General features: G+C 44.0%; 1 protein-coding gene across 1 annotated transcript; it reads left to right on the top strand.

Moving 5' to 3' along the window:
* The first annotated feature begins 2,155 nt into the window (after window positions 1-2,155).
* LOC111595974 lies at window positions 2,156-6,879 on the top strand. The gene is made up of 10 exons (XM_023309952.2): window positions 2,156-2,207; window positions 2,274-2,500; window positions 2,563-2,716; window positions 3,310-3,635; window positions 4,854-4,986; window positions 5,523-5,703; window positions 5,771-5,998; window positions 6,057-6,429; window positions 6,492-6,623; window positions 6,676-6,879. The coding sequence occupies exons 1-10, from the start codon at window positions 2,156-2,158 to the stop codon at window positions 6,877-6,879; spliced, it is 2,010 nt and encodes a 669-aa protein (XP_023165720.2).
* The last annotated feature ends 10,400 nt before the right edge of the window (window positions 6,880-17,279 follow it).

Genomic DNA, 17,279 nt, shown 5'->3' with positions numbered 1-17,279 from the left:
GGTCGCTTTGTTGGTCAGCCTGCGGCCCTTTGGCGGCGAACGTGAATGCGGATGCGGATGCGAGTGTGAATGCTGCTCAATATTTGCCTGTGCGAGGTGTGTAAATTCAAAAGGTAGCGCACGTCGACACGCACCTTCCATGCACCTACAAATTTTCACGCCGATATATAAGCAAACAGCTGGCCACGAATGTACGCTAACTAATTTAGACAACAGTGGCTTGGCTTGCTACATACTTAATTTGGCCAAGTTATTTTCAGGCTGATCCGCAACATTTTTGGCCAGCCGCACGCCAGTCAACGGCCCTGCCAGTCCCCATGCAGCACACTTATACGGTTTAATTGCCATGCTACTGTAGAGTGGATTGGGAGTGGTTACATCTAAATGCGAGTGAATCCTCCTAGCTAGTTAAACGGTCGTCTGCTGTGCTTCCAAATGTCCAATGTGACTGTTTCGCCGACTAACGGCCTCTCTTAAGCTTCGCTTTGATTCTGGATTTTCTATTTTTTCTCTCTTCTTTTTGCTTGCCTGTGTAAATCCTTTAATCTGTCTCGCCAATGCGAATGACCACACGCATAGGGACTAAGCTACACACACACACTCACACACCAAGCCACATATAGATACAGACACGTTTACCGAGCAATTGAATTGTTTCAATTGGTACTTTGTCTGGGCTCAGTTTCAGATCCAAAAGTCCATATCGCTTGGTTATCCACATTCTTAATGAAAGTCAATGTGTTAACTGTTCGCATTATGTGGGGCCATGTAAGCTTGCCATTCGACTAGATGTCGGATGTTGTTGTCTTTGTTTGTCTCTGGGTTGTTTGTTTGGTCAGCTTAATTGGCAATGCACGAATATTGAGATGTCAGCTTTCAGAAAAGTCTGTTGCAATTTCAAGCGTTGCAAGTTGGTCTACGGCTGAAATACTGTCGAACGCAAGCAGCAAGCATATTAACAGTGCAGCCTTTAAAGCAGAATCTAGTGATTTGGTTGGACTTGTTGTAAATATTATAATTATGTTAAATTTGCAGAAAGTAGATAAAGTGATATGAAAAACAATGAATGCTTAAGTAGATGACAAAGCTTTAAGTTTAAGCACTTATTGTTTTTCATATCAATGTGTTTACTTTCTGCAAATTTAACATATTTATAATATTTTAAGATTATAATTCTTTCTCTTTTTCTGTCTGTTACTATTTAGCTTGGGCATCTTTCTCTATCTTCTAAATCTATTAAATTTAAAGTTTAACAACACTATTTGGAGTTTGTTATTATTCTTTTTCTTTATTTCTTTCTCGCTCTAGCTTTTCCTCTCGTTTTCTCTCTTTCCTTCCATCTGTTACGGTTGGTGTATCTTCTAAAAGTTTATATATAAAACTTTCGCCTAGCTCTCTTTTAAGTTGTTCGTTCATTTTCTCTGCTCTGCTTTTTCTTTCTTTTTCTCTTTCTACCCCTCTTTCTCCACCCTTTCTCTGTCTCTCTCTTTCTCCTACTCTCCTTCCCTCTCTGTCTTTCTACCTCCCTCTCTGACTCCCTACCTCCCTGTCTATCTCTCTCTCCCTCTCTCCATTCCTCTCTGTCTGCCTCCCTCTCTGTCTCTGTGACTCTCGCTTCTCTCACTCCATTTATAAATCAAGCTCTTACCTGACTTTTTAAACCCTTATTTATCTTACCATCTTTATATCCGTATCTGTATCTCAAATTCTAATTGTTCTAATTGAACATGCCAAAGTAATTCAACCATAAGTCAAACAGCCACTTATACGACGAGTATCTATGCCATATAAGATGTATTATTACAAGCCAGCTCATATTTAATATGTAAACAACTTATGCGGGCAGCAATGTTGGCCACTGAGTGCACCCACTTCCGGTTAATTTAGGGCGACCTGAGCTAGAACCCTTGCCCGTTTATTTGCATTGTTTGTTGGCTTGAAGGCCTAACTAAACAGCATTGATATGAGCTGCGCTGAGCTGTGTATCTTTAATTAAGCTAATGCCAACGCAAACATGGCCGCAGGTAAATGGACGGCACTTTAGCTTCGAGTGTCATTAAATTCAATTTGCTAGCCAATTGTCGGTTGGCAATTTGCAGAGATGCACCTATATATAGGCCCGCTCGGCTGCAGAGCTCGTCGAAAGTGCCCCAAGATGTTGCTTACACAGCAGTTAGCTCATCTGACCAAGCTGATCCAGATTATTGGTAGGTTTCTATAACATTTTGTTTTCTGTTTGCTTGCATCTTTCTTCATGCTTGCATCTGCCACAGTTGGCCAATACTTTGCGCCGCTCTCCTCGCTCCTCATCGTTCACAACAGCACGTGTGCAACGCAGCTTCAACAGAGTTATCTAACGGCTTTGCAACTGGCCCTTCGGAATCTCAGCCAGCCCCAGCTGCTGCAGTGGATCAACGTTGCCCAGCTGCCCGATGACGAATCTCAGCCGGACGCCCTTGAATGGCAAGTGCTGCGCGCTGTCAACGCCAGCGTGACCGAGGTGCATTCAAGGAACTTAATTGTAACGTCACAAAGGGAAATCTAGTTGCTTTCTCTTGACAGGGCTTCATCACTGTGCTGCCGGACACAAGGCATTTTCTCCACGCTCGTTACTTTGCCACACGCAATGCCAACGTTAGACTCAAGGATAAGCTCTATCTGTTTCTGTGCGAGCAGGAAGAACCCAGGGATCTCATGAGTATGGATATTTTGCAATGTATGTATGCAACGTCGGGGGCTTCCTTAATCAAGTCCAAGTTTGAAGCACTCGAAAGGGGAACTCCCTTAGCTATGTATAAAATAATAGTGTTTCTTCAATATTCATTGCCCGATTAGTTGCCCTTTTCAAGAAGTGTGACTGCATATTTAATGTGTTTAGCTCAACTTGCCTTCGTCTTATATTAATCCCTCGCATGTTGGCTGTGCTTATTCGTCGAGTAGAACGTTTAAAATTTGGCAGCAATTGCGAAAAGCGCTGTCTTTTTACTTAGTTGGCAATAAAACGCGGACTTGACGGGGATTCCCTGGGGCGCTGACAAAACAAGTCAAACTCAAAACTTTGACTCACACTCACACTCGCACACACGGCAGTACACACACACCTACATACACACACACAAATGTGGCAAAAACAGCCACAGGGCGCATCAGTTGATCAAACTTTCAACTTTGGCACTGGCCAATAATTTCCACGCTTGACGGCGCCTTCTTCAATTGTAAACTTTTTTTGTTGGTATTGGCTGGAAGTTAATTTGGTTGTTGTCCTTTCGGTTTGTTCCTCAATATTCCCATGTTTGTAATACGCTTTAGTCTACCCGCACCATCTGATGGTGCGGCCCGCAGAGCAAGCAAATAAAGGATGCGGCGAAACAGACGTAGGTGGATTTGTGTCTGGAGTTGGAGAGGCCGCAGTTAGCTTGCCTCACCCATACCGCGACATCAATTTGGAGCTGTGGACACAGAAGTTTGTCGGTGGCAGTGGAAATTTGGATGCTATATTCTTGGACGCATTCTTGCCGAACGAAACTTTTGCCCAACGAGCCGAACTTTATCCCAACAAACTGCTCAATCTGCAGCGACGCGCGCTACGCCTCGGCTCCATTACTTATGTGCCATACACAGTTACTAATTATGTGGTAAGTAATTGCCGGTTAAGTTTATATTTATCGTTGTTGCTGCCGTTGGTGTCTTGTCTTGTTTGTTGTTGTCGGCACGCCCAATCCCAGCCCCACTCCCAGTTCATAGCCCGAGCACAAACCCAAATGTCGTTGAGATTTGCACGCAGGCATTAAGCAAAGCCAATTGGTCGTCCTTGCCACAATGTTGTGTCCTTGTCGCATTAGGCCACTGTGCGAAATGGTCATGAATAAATGCCCAGAGGTTGCTTCCGCAGCCAGCACTATCTGAGCGGGTGCTCTGCCTGTGTGTGTGTGTGTGTGTGCCCCGCTGGCTTGTTGAGCTGATAGAAAGTTATTTCCTGTTGTGGACAAGGATTTCGGTAACTAAAACTTTAAGCATACGCTTGTTGTTGTTGATTTTTTTAGTGGGTGTGTCGACTTCTGTCAGTAGTTGTTATGAAGTGCCGCGTGGGGGCCATCGCACAGTGGTGCAGTAAGCAACTAGGCAACAATCTTGTTTGATTTTTAATTGAAACCACAGTAAGCTCAATTAGGTTATAAATATAAATATAACTAACTAATTCTTATGATCTTTCGAATTAAATAATTTAAAATTATATAAGTTGAATTTCATTCAAAACTTATTCATTCTAAGCATTTGAGACAACCTCTTTGCTCTCTTTAAATTATTATATAAGACTCACCGAATAATTCTATAAGTCACATCAAATTACATGTCGAAGTCTAATTTTCTATCACTTTTTGACCACTGTGCAAGACCCGTGCCGAAGCCAAAACGGACAAAGGCAAACAAAACCATTGTTCAAAAAAAATATATTCTTTGTTGTCACTTGGTGGAAGTTTTGTTCGCACTCAATTGTTTGCCTTAAGGACATTTGCACATTTGTAAACACACACATACTAAAAACAACAACAACAAACACACACACACTCACACACGCACACACACTTGGCCACAAGCATGTGCATGTGGTTTTGTTTATGGCCAGCTTTAGCACAACATTGATTTAAATTACGTGTTTCCATTTAATTGGCGCCGAGTGTCGATGTCCATGTGCGTGTGGCTGTGTCTGTGCCTGTATGTGGGCGTGGCATATGCTATGCCTGGCCATTAGGAGGCCATTTAGTAAATTAGAACAGACACTTGAATGCCCAACAATGGGCGCCAATTAGCCACTGCTGCCCAAAACTTAATAAACTCCCGCAACTTCACAGGCAGCTGGTGTCGGCAATGAGGATCCAATTAACCCGCATAAAGCCAAGCGGACAATTGCCTACGACGGCTCCGAGGCAAACATTATGAGGACCTTCTGTGAGGTGCACAACTGTCATCTGCGCGTCGAGGCCTGTAAGAATACTGAATAGTCATGTAAAGTAGATTAACTTTGAATCCAATTATTAAAAAAGGTGCAACGATTGCTTTCAGAATACTCAAAAAATAGGAGTAGCTAGACTTACAACTTTCCTTATCATATATATTCAGAACTAAGTTTGGTTTTTCGTAGGCTTATTTTAGATATACCTTAAAGCTTGCTTTATTTAAGGAAACATAAAAGGCTTGCTTCAAAATTTTGTTAAGCCTGAGTCAGTTGGGCTAAGCTCGACTTAAGCAAGACTGAAAGCTCTTCCAATACATAAAGTATATAGTCTGAACTCTGTTCAAGCTTGCAGTAAAGCTCGCACTAAAACTGATCACACATCTCGCCTTAAGCCTGCTCTGAAGCTCGTCGAGTAACTGGCCTTACAGCTAGACTTACAACTGTCCTTAAACCCAGCTTTAAAGCCTGTCTTACAGCTTGCGTATAAGTTAAGTCTGAAGCTCATAGGCATGCTTTTTCTTAAATAAAAGCTCATCTTAAAGTTGTCTCCATGTGCTGTTCACAGATGGCGCTGACAACTGGGGCAGCATCTATGACAATGAAAGCGCCGATGGCATGCTGGGCGACATCTATAAGCAGCGCGTAGAACTGGCCATAGGCTGCATATACAATTGGTACGATGGCATAACGGAGACCTCGCATACCATAGCTCGATCGGCAGTGACCATCTTGGGACCTGCTCCCGTGTTAGTTGCCGCCAGTTAACCCTCTCGTCCATCTCATTACTTATGCTATTCCTTGTTCCACTTCTAGTCCTCTGCAAGCCTGGTGCACCGATATTCTGCCATTTAATAGCGGCACCTGGTTCCTGCTGATGTCCACGATTGCCGTGTGCAGCCTGGTCTTGTATGTTCTTCGATACTCTAACTACATTATGAAAAAGCCCGTGCAAAAGATTCTCTTTGTGCATGCCGAAAATCTGGAAAAGTCTCTTCTGGACATATTTGCGCTCTTCATACAGCAGCCATCGGCGCCCGTGACGTGAGTCGCCATTGGAGAATCTTTGGGAAATTGATCAGTTATATGAAATTTATTGCAGCTTTGATCGCTTCGCCACGCGCTTCTTTCTGGCCACAATGCTGTGCGCGACAATCACGCTGGAGAACATTTACAGCGGGCAGTTGAAGTCGCTGCTCACAGTGCCTCTGTATGCCGCACCAGTGGACACCATCGAGAAGTGGGCTCAGGCGCAATGGAAGTGGGCTGCTCCGTCCATTATCTGGGTGCACACCGTGGAGAAATCTGACTTGGTAACGGAGCAGATACTCGCCAAGAACTTCGAGGTGCGCGACTACAGCTACATGTACAATGCGAGCTTTCAACACAACTATGGACTGGGCATCGAGCGTCTGGCCTCTGGTGCATTCAACTTTGGCAACTATGTGACACGCGAGGCTGTGGAGAGCCGCATTGTAGGCGAGATATTTATTTTAGCCGAGGCTATTAAGCGAACGATTCTGTTTGGGTGTGGCAGGTGATGCACGATGATCTCTACTTTGACTGGACGCGGGCTGTGTCGATTAGGGGTTGGACGCTGATGCCACAGCTGAACAGACACATACGCGTCTGCCAGGAATCGGGTCTCTACGTGCACTGGGAGCTGGAGGTACCTAACTTAGCCGTTCCCAGTGCCAATGCTTAATTATTTGTTTTTGCAGAATGTTGACAAGTATTTGGATAAGAAAACGGGCCAGGTGCTCTTCAATCAGGCCATTGGCTATGTGCCCAAGAAGGCGCCCAAGGCCCTTGAAGTAGGCGACATTTCCGCTGCGCTGTTCGTGCTGGCCTTTGGCCTTACCATTGCCGGCTGTGCTCACTTGCTGGAGCAGCTGCATCAACTGCTCCGACACAGGTGCAACTAATTTGCGGTTTGCAGTTCGAGCTGGAGCTGGAGCTGGTCACTGATTGTTTGCCTGGAGGCACACACGTGTCGTACACACACACACACACATATGCACCTTCGCACTAACAAGCAAAAATTTATTAGCCAGACTGTAGGTCAATTTGGTTGTGCGCCTCTGCCTCTGTATCTCTCTCTGCTCTCGACTAGCGCTGCAGCTAAGTGGCAGCCAGGAGTTTCGGTACAGCTGGGACAGCGGATAGTCTGCTCACAAATCCACAGGCAGGCGTAATCGGGTGGCTTATGCTGTTTTAGTTCCGCACGTTTGTGGATATGCAAACTGAAAATGACTTTTGCCAGAGCATGGTAATTGGAAAACCGTTTAGAGCTGCACACATACCCACGCCCACACCCACGCCCACAGCGGAACGCATCCCAAGTTGTGTGCTGTGTTGGCATGACATCAATTTCGACCAATTGCAGTGCTGCAAGTGCTCCTGGTAATTAAGCACGTTTTAATGATGCACTTAATTACCGCTAGGGAAATTATTCATTATCACTAATTTGTAGCGGTTTTGATCGCACTTGCATGCCCGTTAGATAGGCTGCAGGTGCCACCTGCCAGCTGCCACCTTTGCAATCAAAGTAAATTTCATAAGTCTACTGCTAAAGGATGTCAGCGTCTCATCATTTTGCATCCTTGCCTCGCTCGTTAGCGATTCGTTTGAGCCTGGCCAAGCCAGTGGCGCGCAGTGTCGCGACTTAGGCATACCCTGCACTAGATTAAGTAACTGTTAAATGTATTGAGATCTATATTTGTGGACTGTAGCTGCTTCTAGGGTATAGCTGGGGCAACAAGAAGCTGAGCACTGGGCAAACATGGCGGCCGGGTCATTTCCGTTTGTGACCCCAGCTTTTGCATATTTCCGTTTTGTGTTTGGAATTTTTAAGTGAGTAACTCAACTGCGCTTAACTTTGCTGCTGCTGCTGCTGCTGATTTGCGTCTGCTAATGCAGCTGTTTGTTTCCGTTTGTTAGCATTTACTTGTTTGCTGTTTGCTGCTGTTGCTGTTGTTGTTGCTCTTGATGTTGCTGTTTTGTGGCACGGCCAGGTTTTTGCATCTGCGGCAACTGTGTTGCACAACTTGGCTTTTATATTTTTTGTACGACTTTTGAGGGTAGCATTTGACAGTTTGGACAGCTTTTTCAGTTTGCTCCATCTGCCGTTTACGGACAACAAACAATATGGTGCAAGGCAAGGTACGACACGGCACGGCCCGACAGTCAAAGTGCCCGCTGAAGTGTCAACAAAATTTGTGACCAAACTGCGAGATTTGTGCTGCATTGTGTGCTCGCAGGAGCGTAACTTCCAGATAGTAGCAAAGAAAGACACAGCTCGCAGCCGTTCAGTTTGCAGTTAATTAAATCGCTGGCCAAGAATGTTTCACGTGCAATCAGCGCAGCGGGCGCCGGCTCAGATTTATGACGTTGCCAACAGGCGATAATTGAGATTACATAAAGGATGCCGCTGGATGAAATAAATCTGCGCATGGCATTCTTGGCAACTGCCGCAATTCACTCGTTGCCCCGTGGCACGTGCAACTGCAGCCAGACGCCAGCGGTGCTAATATATGACCTGCTCGCACTCTCACTCTCTCGATTGGAGATTGGTGGGTCGTGCAGCTTAAATTGAATTAGCTCAGTCAGTTCGAGTAGCTGACAATTGGCATATCTTATGAATTTTTAATGATCCTATCCTGAAAATCGTTAGGGCAGTTGACTACTACCACTACTGCTGCTGCTGCTGCTGCTGCTGCTGCTTTGTATGCTTCTCACATCGATCCAATTAGATGTTGTGCCTTTGCTGCCTTTTGCAGTGGCTTCTGTCTCAGCCTGTAGGCTGCCTGCCACAACCTTTAGTCGCGACCAGGCTCATTATCAACGTCAATGCCGGCCTCGTCGCGACACATTTTCTTCTTTAACGCGCCTGCAAATTTATCGCTCATAATTATTTTATTTTACAGACTGCTGAAGCTCGCAGGCAACGACCTACACGAGACGACGCGCCGTCGTCTTATACATTTGGCGAATGCTCTTAAAGTCGAAACACTTAGTGAAGCTAAAAGGGCAAGAAACAAAAACAAAAGCATTCAAGTCGTTTTTATGAATTTCATACACTTTGCGCAAACAAATGAGCAAGAATAAAAATGTTGATTCTAGTAATATACATAAAATATATTTAATCTGTAAAATCAAGTCGAGAATAATCGTAAAATGATGCGAGCGGAAAAACTATTTGGAAAGCAGCACTTTAATTATAAACTCTTTAATGCTGATAAGCTGTTGCCTGGTTCACTGGCTTAATGGCAATATAAAACTGTTGCACCTACTTATAAAGCGCAGAAAGAGTAGCTTGTGGCTTAGGGTAATGCTGCTCAGAAAGTATTACAGAAATGCATTGCATTTGCCAAAAGCCGCTGACATAGTTTTCAACTGTTCACAGCACACAAAATGTGTGTGTGAGTGTGTGTGTGTGTGTATGTGGGGTGTAAAAAACAACAAGTATGCAGTTGCTACCAATCAACACACATAGTATAAAAACACAGCAGTGCAGGTGGCAGCGGGCGGGGGCAAGAGAGAGGGATTCTGCATTAGCATAATAAAGGCAGAGCGAAGCACTGTGACCGACTGGAAGAAGCGCAGTAATCTAAATATATGAGTGCCATGTTATGTATGTAATATAATAATACAGTTATGTTATCTACATTGCTTTAGAAATGCCAAATTTTGAACTAACAATCCTATATGACCTGCTCAGCTGTATGCTGCATTTACAGGGTATTTAAGGCAACGTTGCAGAGTGCGCAACTAGCCAAGTTTTTAGCAGCTTTGGTTGATTTTACAAGCATGCCACAAACAACAACAACAAAGGACGGCCTGTGTGTTGGCAGCGGCATTAGTCGGGGGAACAATTAAGTGTGTGCTTGGTTGTGCGTGTGGGTGTGCGTGGAACCACAATGTGTGCACGCGTATTTGGGTAAATTGTTTTGCACTTAGCTAAAAGTTGGGCGCAAAATAAACAGAGTGTAAAAGCTGTTTCCAGTTATCTCTCATGTTGTTTCACTTAGTGGGGCTGTTCCCTCCCCTTTTTATTTTCCCGGTTTTTTTGTGGATTTTTTTAGGGGATTGTCGGTGCATCAAGTCGATGGAGGCCATTAATCAAAAAGCAACTGAAGCTGGTATAAAACTGTCGTCAGGCAACAAACATATTTATAGGCATTGCATAGACACTCTTATAATTGAGGAATTACAATTTGAACGGCACTGCAGTCTGTAGGCCTTCAGTTCGATCTAAGCCCAACGACTGACAGCAGCCGCAGACAAAGTCACAACATGCAAAAAACGTATATACGACTGTGTCTTGTAGCAGCGAGGGAAAAAATGCCATTGGCAATAAAGCGAATGTAAATGGGCTCAGCATTGACTATCGAAGCTGCTGCCAGAAGACAAATTGCGCTTTGGTTGGCCTCTGCCGAGGCTCGATGTACGGCTAAGAGCAGCTACAAAATGAAACAGAGCTAAGGCTGAGGCTCCTGTTCTTTTTGCCTTTCATTTTACTTGGCCTTTGTGCCAGTGCAAAGAGTTGATCTATGAGAAAGAACTCCGGCTGCCACCCCTGCCAGAATGTGACTGACATTTCACATTCAAATGCTCTGACAAAAGCGAAAACATGAAAAACTGAGCCCTAGTCGAAGGCTATCTACACTAACCTATTTTGGAAGCAAAAATGCTTATTAAAAGCATAACTGATGCATAGCTGATTCATGAATAAAGTCAAATCGAAATCAAATTGAAACGAAATAAAAAAGAAATAAAAGCTAAAGCTTTTGATTTGACTTTATTTAAAGTCTTTTAGCTATATAAGTCTTCTTTAAGCTAAGATTTGAATAACTTCTTAGGCTCTTGCAACATGCAAAATGCTCAACGAATTGGATATGCTCAAAGCAACTGGGCCCATATTGAATATGGATTGCAAGTAAAGACAAGCCGGCGCCGCAGATGGTTTCGAATCAGCAAGAAAGGCGACTCGCATCGCCACTTCTGTGATGGCATATAAATTTTGCGGTCTGTGGCCATAAATCAGCGTTTGGCTGTCACCCGTTTGTCGCTGTAAATCGCAGTCGCCAAGCCAAGTGCCAAGCCTCTCGCGCTGCCTCTAAAGGTTGCTCTTTAACTGGTCATTAATTACAAATTATGTGCTGCTGCTGTAGCTGTGTAGCTGTAGCAGGAGCTAGAGCTGTAGCTGCCTCTCAGCTGTCTAGTAAGTGTCGCCTGAACAAATTAATGCTGAGGCTGGCGATGATGACGACATGGTCGTTGCCAATAGCCAACAGTGCAGCAGCAAAGGCGCGGACCTCGTCATCTCACACTGGAGTGTGGCTTCATTAGGCGTCGCTGGCCAAGTGTGTTGCCCTAACGGCACTTGCCAGACACATAAATAATTAATAGAACTGCAGAAAAATGCGCAAAGCACCAACGCTCGAGGCCACTTGCCACTTGACACTTGACACTTGCCACTTGCCACTTGCCAGTTGCCAGTTGCCAGTTGCTAGTTGCCAGTTGCAAAGGCTCTGACTATTAACTCCCAAGTTCTCTGGCTCTTACAAATTTGCGTAAGCAAATATTTGGCCTCATCATCATGATACTTGCCGCAACGCACTCTCATATTCCGTTTCAAATTCTGAAAAGTCATTAAATAATTTTCCACACTTGCACTTAACGTTTCCGGGGGAGTTGAATCATAAACAGATCTCTTGCTCTCTCCCCCTCTCTCTTATACTGTACATGTGTTGCAGCAATTTGCAAAATATCAAAATACTCTAGTGTTTTCGTTGGGTTTCGCTGTGGCACCTCTGCAGCCACATGCCGCAAAAGGCAACTGAAATAAGTACATATGAAATATGCAAATTGTTGTATGGGCGAACACTAGATGAGGTGGTGAGAAATGTTATTGCGGCGTACACGGCGTATACTCAATGCGCAGCGTTTTCTATTTTTATTAATTTCCAGCTCATTTTCAATGTCAATTTCAATTGGCAGCTTAACAGTCAAAACTTGTAGACACGTGACATTATTTACACAACATGGGCGTGAAGAATCCGAAAATGTGCCAATATAAAGTAGGAAATGCAGGCAGGACCGACGGGCGAGACGCGCAAGCAACAGTCCCTAACGGCATTTCCGGCTGGATTGCGGCTTATTTGATTTTCATTAGGCATAACTCAATTTGAAACAAATAAAACGCGCTCAGCCGCAGATGAGCTACTTATACAACAAACGTAACAATAACAACAACAACGACAACGACAACGGCAACGGCAACGGCAACATTGAAGCCAATTCCTTACCGGATTATAGTCATGACGAATGAAACGAACGGAAACGGAGATATGGCTGATGGCAGCTGGCAGACGCTGTAGGTTGAAGGCGGGGCCACAAAACCAAACCAAGCTAAGCAAGTTGCCGACCACCAAGTGCAGATGATGAAGCTAAACTACAAGTTGTGCGAACAATGAGGCAGCAGGCGCAGTAGTAGCAGCAGCAGCAGCAGCAGTAGCAGCAGCAGCAGCAGCATTGGCAGTACTTAGAATTGGGGGAAAATCAAGTAAAAGGCAACCTTTTGATTTCATTTCCTGTTAATATTGCCCGGGCCAGCGCTCGACAGCCAGAGAACCCGACAACTCGACAGCCCGACAGGCGGCTTGGAATGGCAAGCATAAGCAACTTTGTCAGGCGATTAAGGTGATGCTGAGAAATGCCGCAGGAATTTCAATGGACTGTAGTTGAGGGTCAGTTGCCGATGCTGTGCTGTGCTATGCTGCTCCCCAGGGAAGATCATTATATCGTCAGTTTGCCTATGCCCCCGTTGTGGCTGCCAGCATCGCAGTGTGGGCGAAAACTTTGCAGCCTTTCGACTTCCTTAGCCCTTTGTGGCTGATGAAGTATTTATGAGCACGCATGCCAGCAGATAGGTGTGCGTGTGTGTGTGAGTTAGACTCTGTGTGCGTGCATGCAAATGCTAATGGCTTATTAAAAGAGAAAGGCGGTCAAATTGATTTGCTTCGATTAGGCACAATTTACAAAACCTGAATAAGAAAATTTTTCATTTTTAGTTTAAATATAAAAATTTTAAAAATGAATAATTATTAAATGTATATCACTATTAAAAAATCTGTAAATTTACAGTTTCTTAGAAATAAATTTAATTAAAAAAATATCGAAAATAAATTAAATAACTGTGAAACCGCATTTACTATTTCTTTACAATCACATTTGTTGGTTGCGTATATCTAACTACAGTTTCACACACACACACACACACACATATACCTTGTCGAACACTCTTATTAAATATACTAAGAATTGCTTATAAACTTTGTGCTCAAGCCTTGAGGGAATCGGAGATCTGTAGCATTTAGTTTGTGTGCAGTTTTCCTGTCTTGTATTTTCCTCGTTTTCTTTTTTTTTTTTTTTTTTGGCATTCTCATGGGCAATTTTCCATTTGCAGAAGTAAGACAACTTTTGTTTGGGTTTCACTTGAGTTTTTCTTTAGCTATTCAGCCACGTTTATCCTCTGCTCAGTTTTCAATTTCATTATATTTGCTCATGCTGGTTGCGCTCGCTCTTGTGCCCCTTGTTGTTCTTGCTGTTATTGTTTGAGGTATGGATTTATGTGTTGCGTGCGCTATCTGATATTATCAGCAAATATCATGTCATGAGACTTATAAGTTGCTTGGCACGAATCTTGACTTATCAGACGGCAAGAAAGTTGGTCCCCGCTGGTTTTTTAATTAACCAACTGCTGATGAAAGCTCTAGCTGGTGTATCTTTAAGATACATCTGCTAAGTGGCTCAATTAAATCAAAACTAAATGCCGCACCTCAGCATTGCAAGCCATTTATTAAGCGACCCTGTCATATCCTTACACCCATACACACACACACACGCACACTAAGTTGAGTTGTGCCCGCAAAACCATAAAACAAAAGCCCGAACAAAAGCTAATTAAGTTTATGTCACCGGAAATTTGTTTCACCTCAAAAACCTCGAATTGTGTTGAGTTCGGAACAGAGATAAAATGCACGTGGTCCCCGTTTGGATGTCACATGGAGCGAATCCGAGCTGAAGAGACCAGCATCACCAAGGGCTGTGTGTGTGTAACGGAACAATCGAGTGAACAGGGAAAACTCTGAAAAACTTTTCTGCTCGAACTTGTACACACTCATTGGCAATTAATCTGCAACCCACGAACTAAGACAAAGGTAATGCGCTGCGGGTGCTCGGCGCTCGACCACTTGCCACCATCCTCTCACTCAGTGCGACGCTGTGGAAGTGTCTGTTGCAATTTGGATTGCATTTGAGCAAAATTTGTTTGCCATTGTAGGCGACAATTTAATTTTCATGCGCAGCAGCGCGAGTGGCACTCAAAGTTGCCATGGGGCCAGGAACAAGGTGCGTGGAGCGAGGTGCGAAACGGGAGCTGCTAATGAATTGATTGGCTTAATTTGCAGCTGCTCAAGTTCAATGGGCATAACTTACTCGGGTGTCAACAAGAGTTATTAGCTGGACCGCCAGCTAGTGCTGGCTTGCCAGCAGGCTGCCTCAGTTGATTAACGGCCCTTTGAGTGGCCCGAAAGCAGCTTGTGCGACAGGCTTTATGGTATATTTTTATGGCCTTGCAGTCAAGTTGGCAAAGTGCAGCGGGCGAGCATCAACTTATGGGCCCTATAAACGATCCAAGCCAAGCGACGATTGTTGGCACAACTTTTGCGCACCTAGCCCGCTGTCACCTGGCCCAATCACAGCTGCCACTAAAAAGTGGCTTTAAAGTGGGTGTGGCAAAGCAGACGCAGCTCTGCATAGCAAAAGCACTCTTGACGCTCCATTGACGTTGGGGTCGTGTGACTGCTGTCAGGACTCGAGCATGTACTTATGACGCGTTTCCTTCTCTTCTTTTATACACGTTTCGTTTCGTTTTTTTTTTTTTTCGGTCATAGTCGTTTTCGAAACTTTAGCAAGTTTTTTGTTGGGCGTGTTTGCACCTTGGCGGTTGTCGCCTGTCAACAACTCAAAATGTTTCCGTGCAATCGCTTTTTACAGCTTCCGAACAATTTGATTTGATTCCATTAAAAAACTTGCTCTAGTGATTTCCTGTGTCAGGCAACCAGCCACCTCGCCTTCAAACGTTAAGCTGTCGCAATATATATATATATATATATATATATTATATATATATGACGCCTCGCATCTCGCTTGGCTCCAAATAATTGTGACATTGGCTGCGTCGTCAAGTGTTGCATACTTTTATGCGCGATCCTTAGAGTCATCGTCGACGTCAATGCATGTCATTTGCTGACAAACTTTTGTGCGTTTCTGTGTGTGCGTGTGTGTGGGTATGTGTGTTAGCTGATGTATTAGTTGCGCGCCATATTGAACGTCAGCGCGTAATGAAAACTTATAACTTTTGATACGATGCAATTTCAATTGATGGCACTCGACGACAGAGCCAATTGCCGGCTTAATACTGACAAATATGCCATCGAGCGAGGGCATGTTGCCAATGGCAAATAATAATGATGGAGCCTGGCAAGAGCTTGTGATTGTCATAAAATGTTCTCGAGCGCAGCTCTATGCATAAGTAGTTGGAATGCGGAGCGGCTTGCCCAACTGCCACTTGACCTTTAAGACGTTGCACAGCTGGCTCTAAGCTGTCTGTAAGCTGCTGGCTGCTAGCTGCTGGCTGTTAGCTGTTTGCTGTTTGAGTTTGGTGCTTGTAAAACAACAGTTATTCTCGTTTTGGCTTCTATGCAAATCACAAATTGGATTAACAACGTTGCTGGCAAACAAATCCTTTTTGGGTTTTCGCTCCAAACTGTTAGTTATATTGCCATCATTTCTTTGAGCAATTTACATTTGACATCAGCCCGTTTCGAATTGCGGCGAATTGCAATATCGCTACACTAAACACTATGCGCTCGACTAACATATATCCTTTAACTAGTTTTATAAATTTAGTATGGCTGAAAGGAGATGCCCAACTGAGTTGAATGCCTTTAGCCTTCATTTTCCTGCCTGCTGCAATTGGGCTGATTTGTGCAACCCATTCGACACAATCTGCGTTTACAGGGTATGCAAATCTCTGGCAGCAGTAGCGACATTTTTTGAGCAGCATATGAAAAGTTTGCGTTTAGCTTTGGCTCCCATGCTGCCGCATAAAATTTATGATGAATTTTCCCCTCGACGCATATTGCAGAACATTTTTGGGACCGTTACATGCCTATGCGTGCATGTGTGCGCATGTGTGTCATCTGTGTGTGTGTGTGTGAAGGATTTCACTGTGTGCTCTACGCTGGGAATCGTTGCCATGAACTGCAACCACAACTGAGCAGGGCAGCAGCTGTTTCATTGCGATGTCGCTCAACATTTTCCTATTTTTCGGTTTATGCGTGAAGTTCCATCAGGCTTGTCGTTTATCCTTTGTCGTTGTTGCTGTTGCTGTTACTGTTATTGTTGTTGTCGTTGTCGGTTAGTCGGTTGTTTGACCACATGACGGACCCCATTCCCAATGCTGCAAGTGTGTCCCCAGCCCGTTGATAAGTTGTACAATTGAAATTGTTTTAGAGCTTTCGTGGAATTTGGAATATGAATTGCGTTGATAACTGGACAGTTGCGATTTTGTCTATTTTAGGCAGACTAACTAACCCGTATTTTGGCCAACAATACGCACCAGTTGCCGCATCGGCTGCGCTTGAACTTAATGACGATTCGAAGCTAAATTCATGTTCGCATTCCCCGTTAATGTTTAATAGCTACAATTAGATAACAGTTTCATACGAGACTTATCTATTTTCGCCGTTAAGCGCTTAAATTTATATACTCCGCAAAAAATTGCACATTTCACAACAGCTTTGGCATAAGTCCATTTGGTATTAGTCCATAAATCAGATAGAAATAATGCATTGCGACATGGGGGATAAATAAATATTTGGTCGCATAAACAAACTCGCCGATAAATCGCAATTCCGAGCTGATTGGCATGTAAACATAGTTAGTCAAGCTGCTGTGGCATGTAGCATGGTCAGGGTAATTATTGAAGCGCCCCGTTATCAAAGAACTGCCCGCCACAGGCCGTAATTGAGCGTGAACATATGATAAATAGATCTAATGGTCCATAATGGCAGCACTTTGAGCAGCACTTTGTTCGGACCAATTTGAGATTACAATTTGGATTTTAGCTAAGACGCCTTCAATGGCTCCAGTGCTTGGCTCTTCCAATTAGCCAAACAGCAAAATGGCCGAGCAAATTGTCAAAGAGCAAGTGAAATTGTTTACAAACCAATTACTAGCGAGTGCCAGACAATGG

Source organism: Drosophila hydei, unplaced genomic scaffold, assembly GCF_003285905.1.
Source record: "Drosophila hydei strain 15085-1641.00,03,60 unplaced genomic scaffold, DhydRS2 tig00008119-arrow-pilon, whole genome shotgun sequence".
Classification (NCBI taxonomy): domain Eukaryota; kingdom Metazoa; phylum Arthropoda; class Insecta; order Diptera; family Drosophilidae; genus Drosophila; species Drosophila hydei.
Note: the sequence above shows the minus strand (reverse complement) of the source record. Positions and strands in the feature narration are given on the sequence as shown.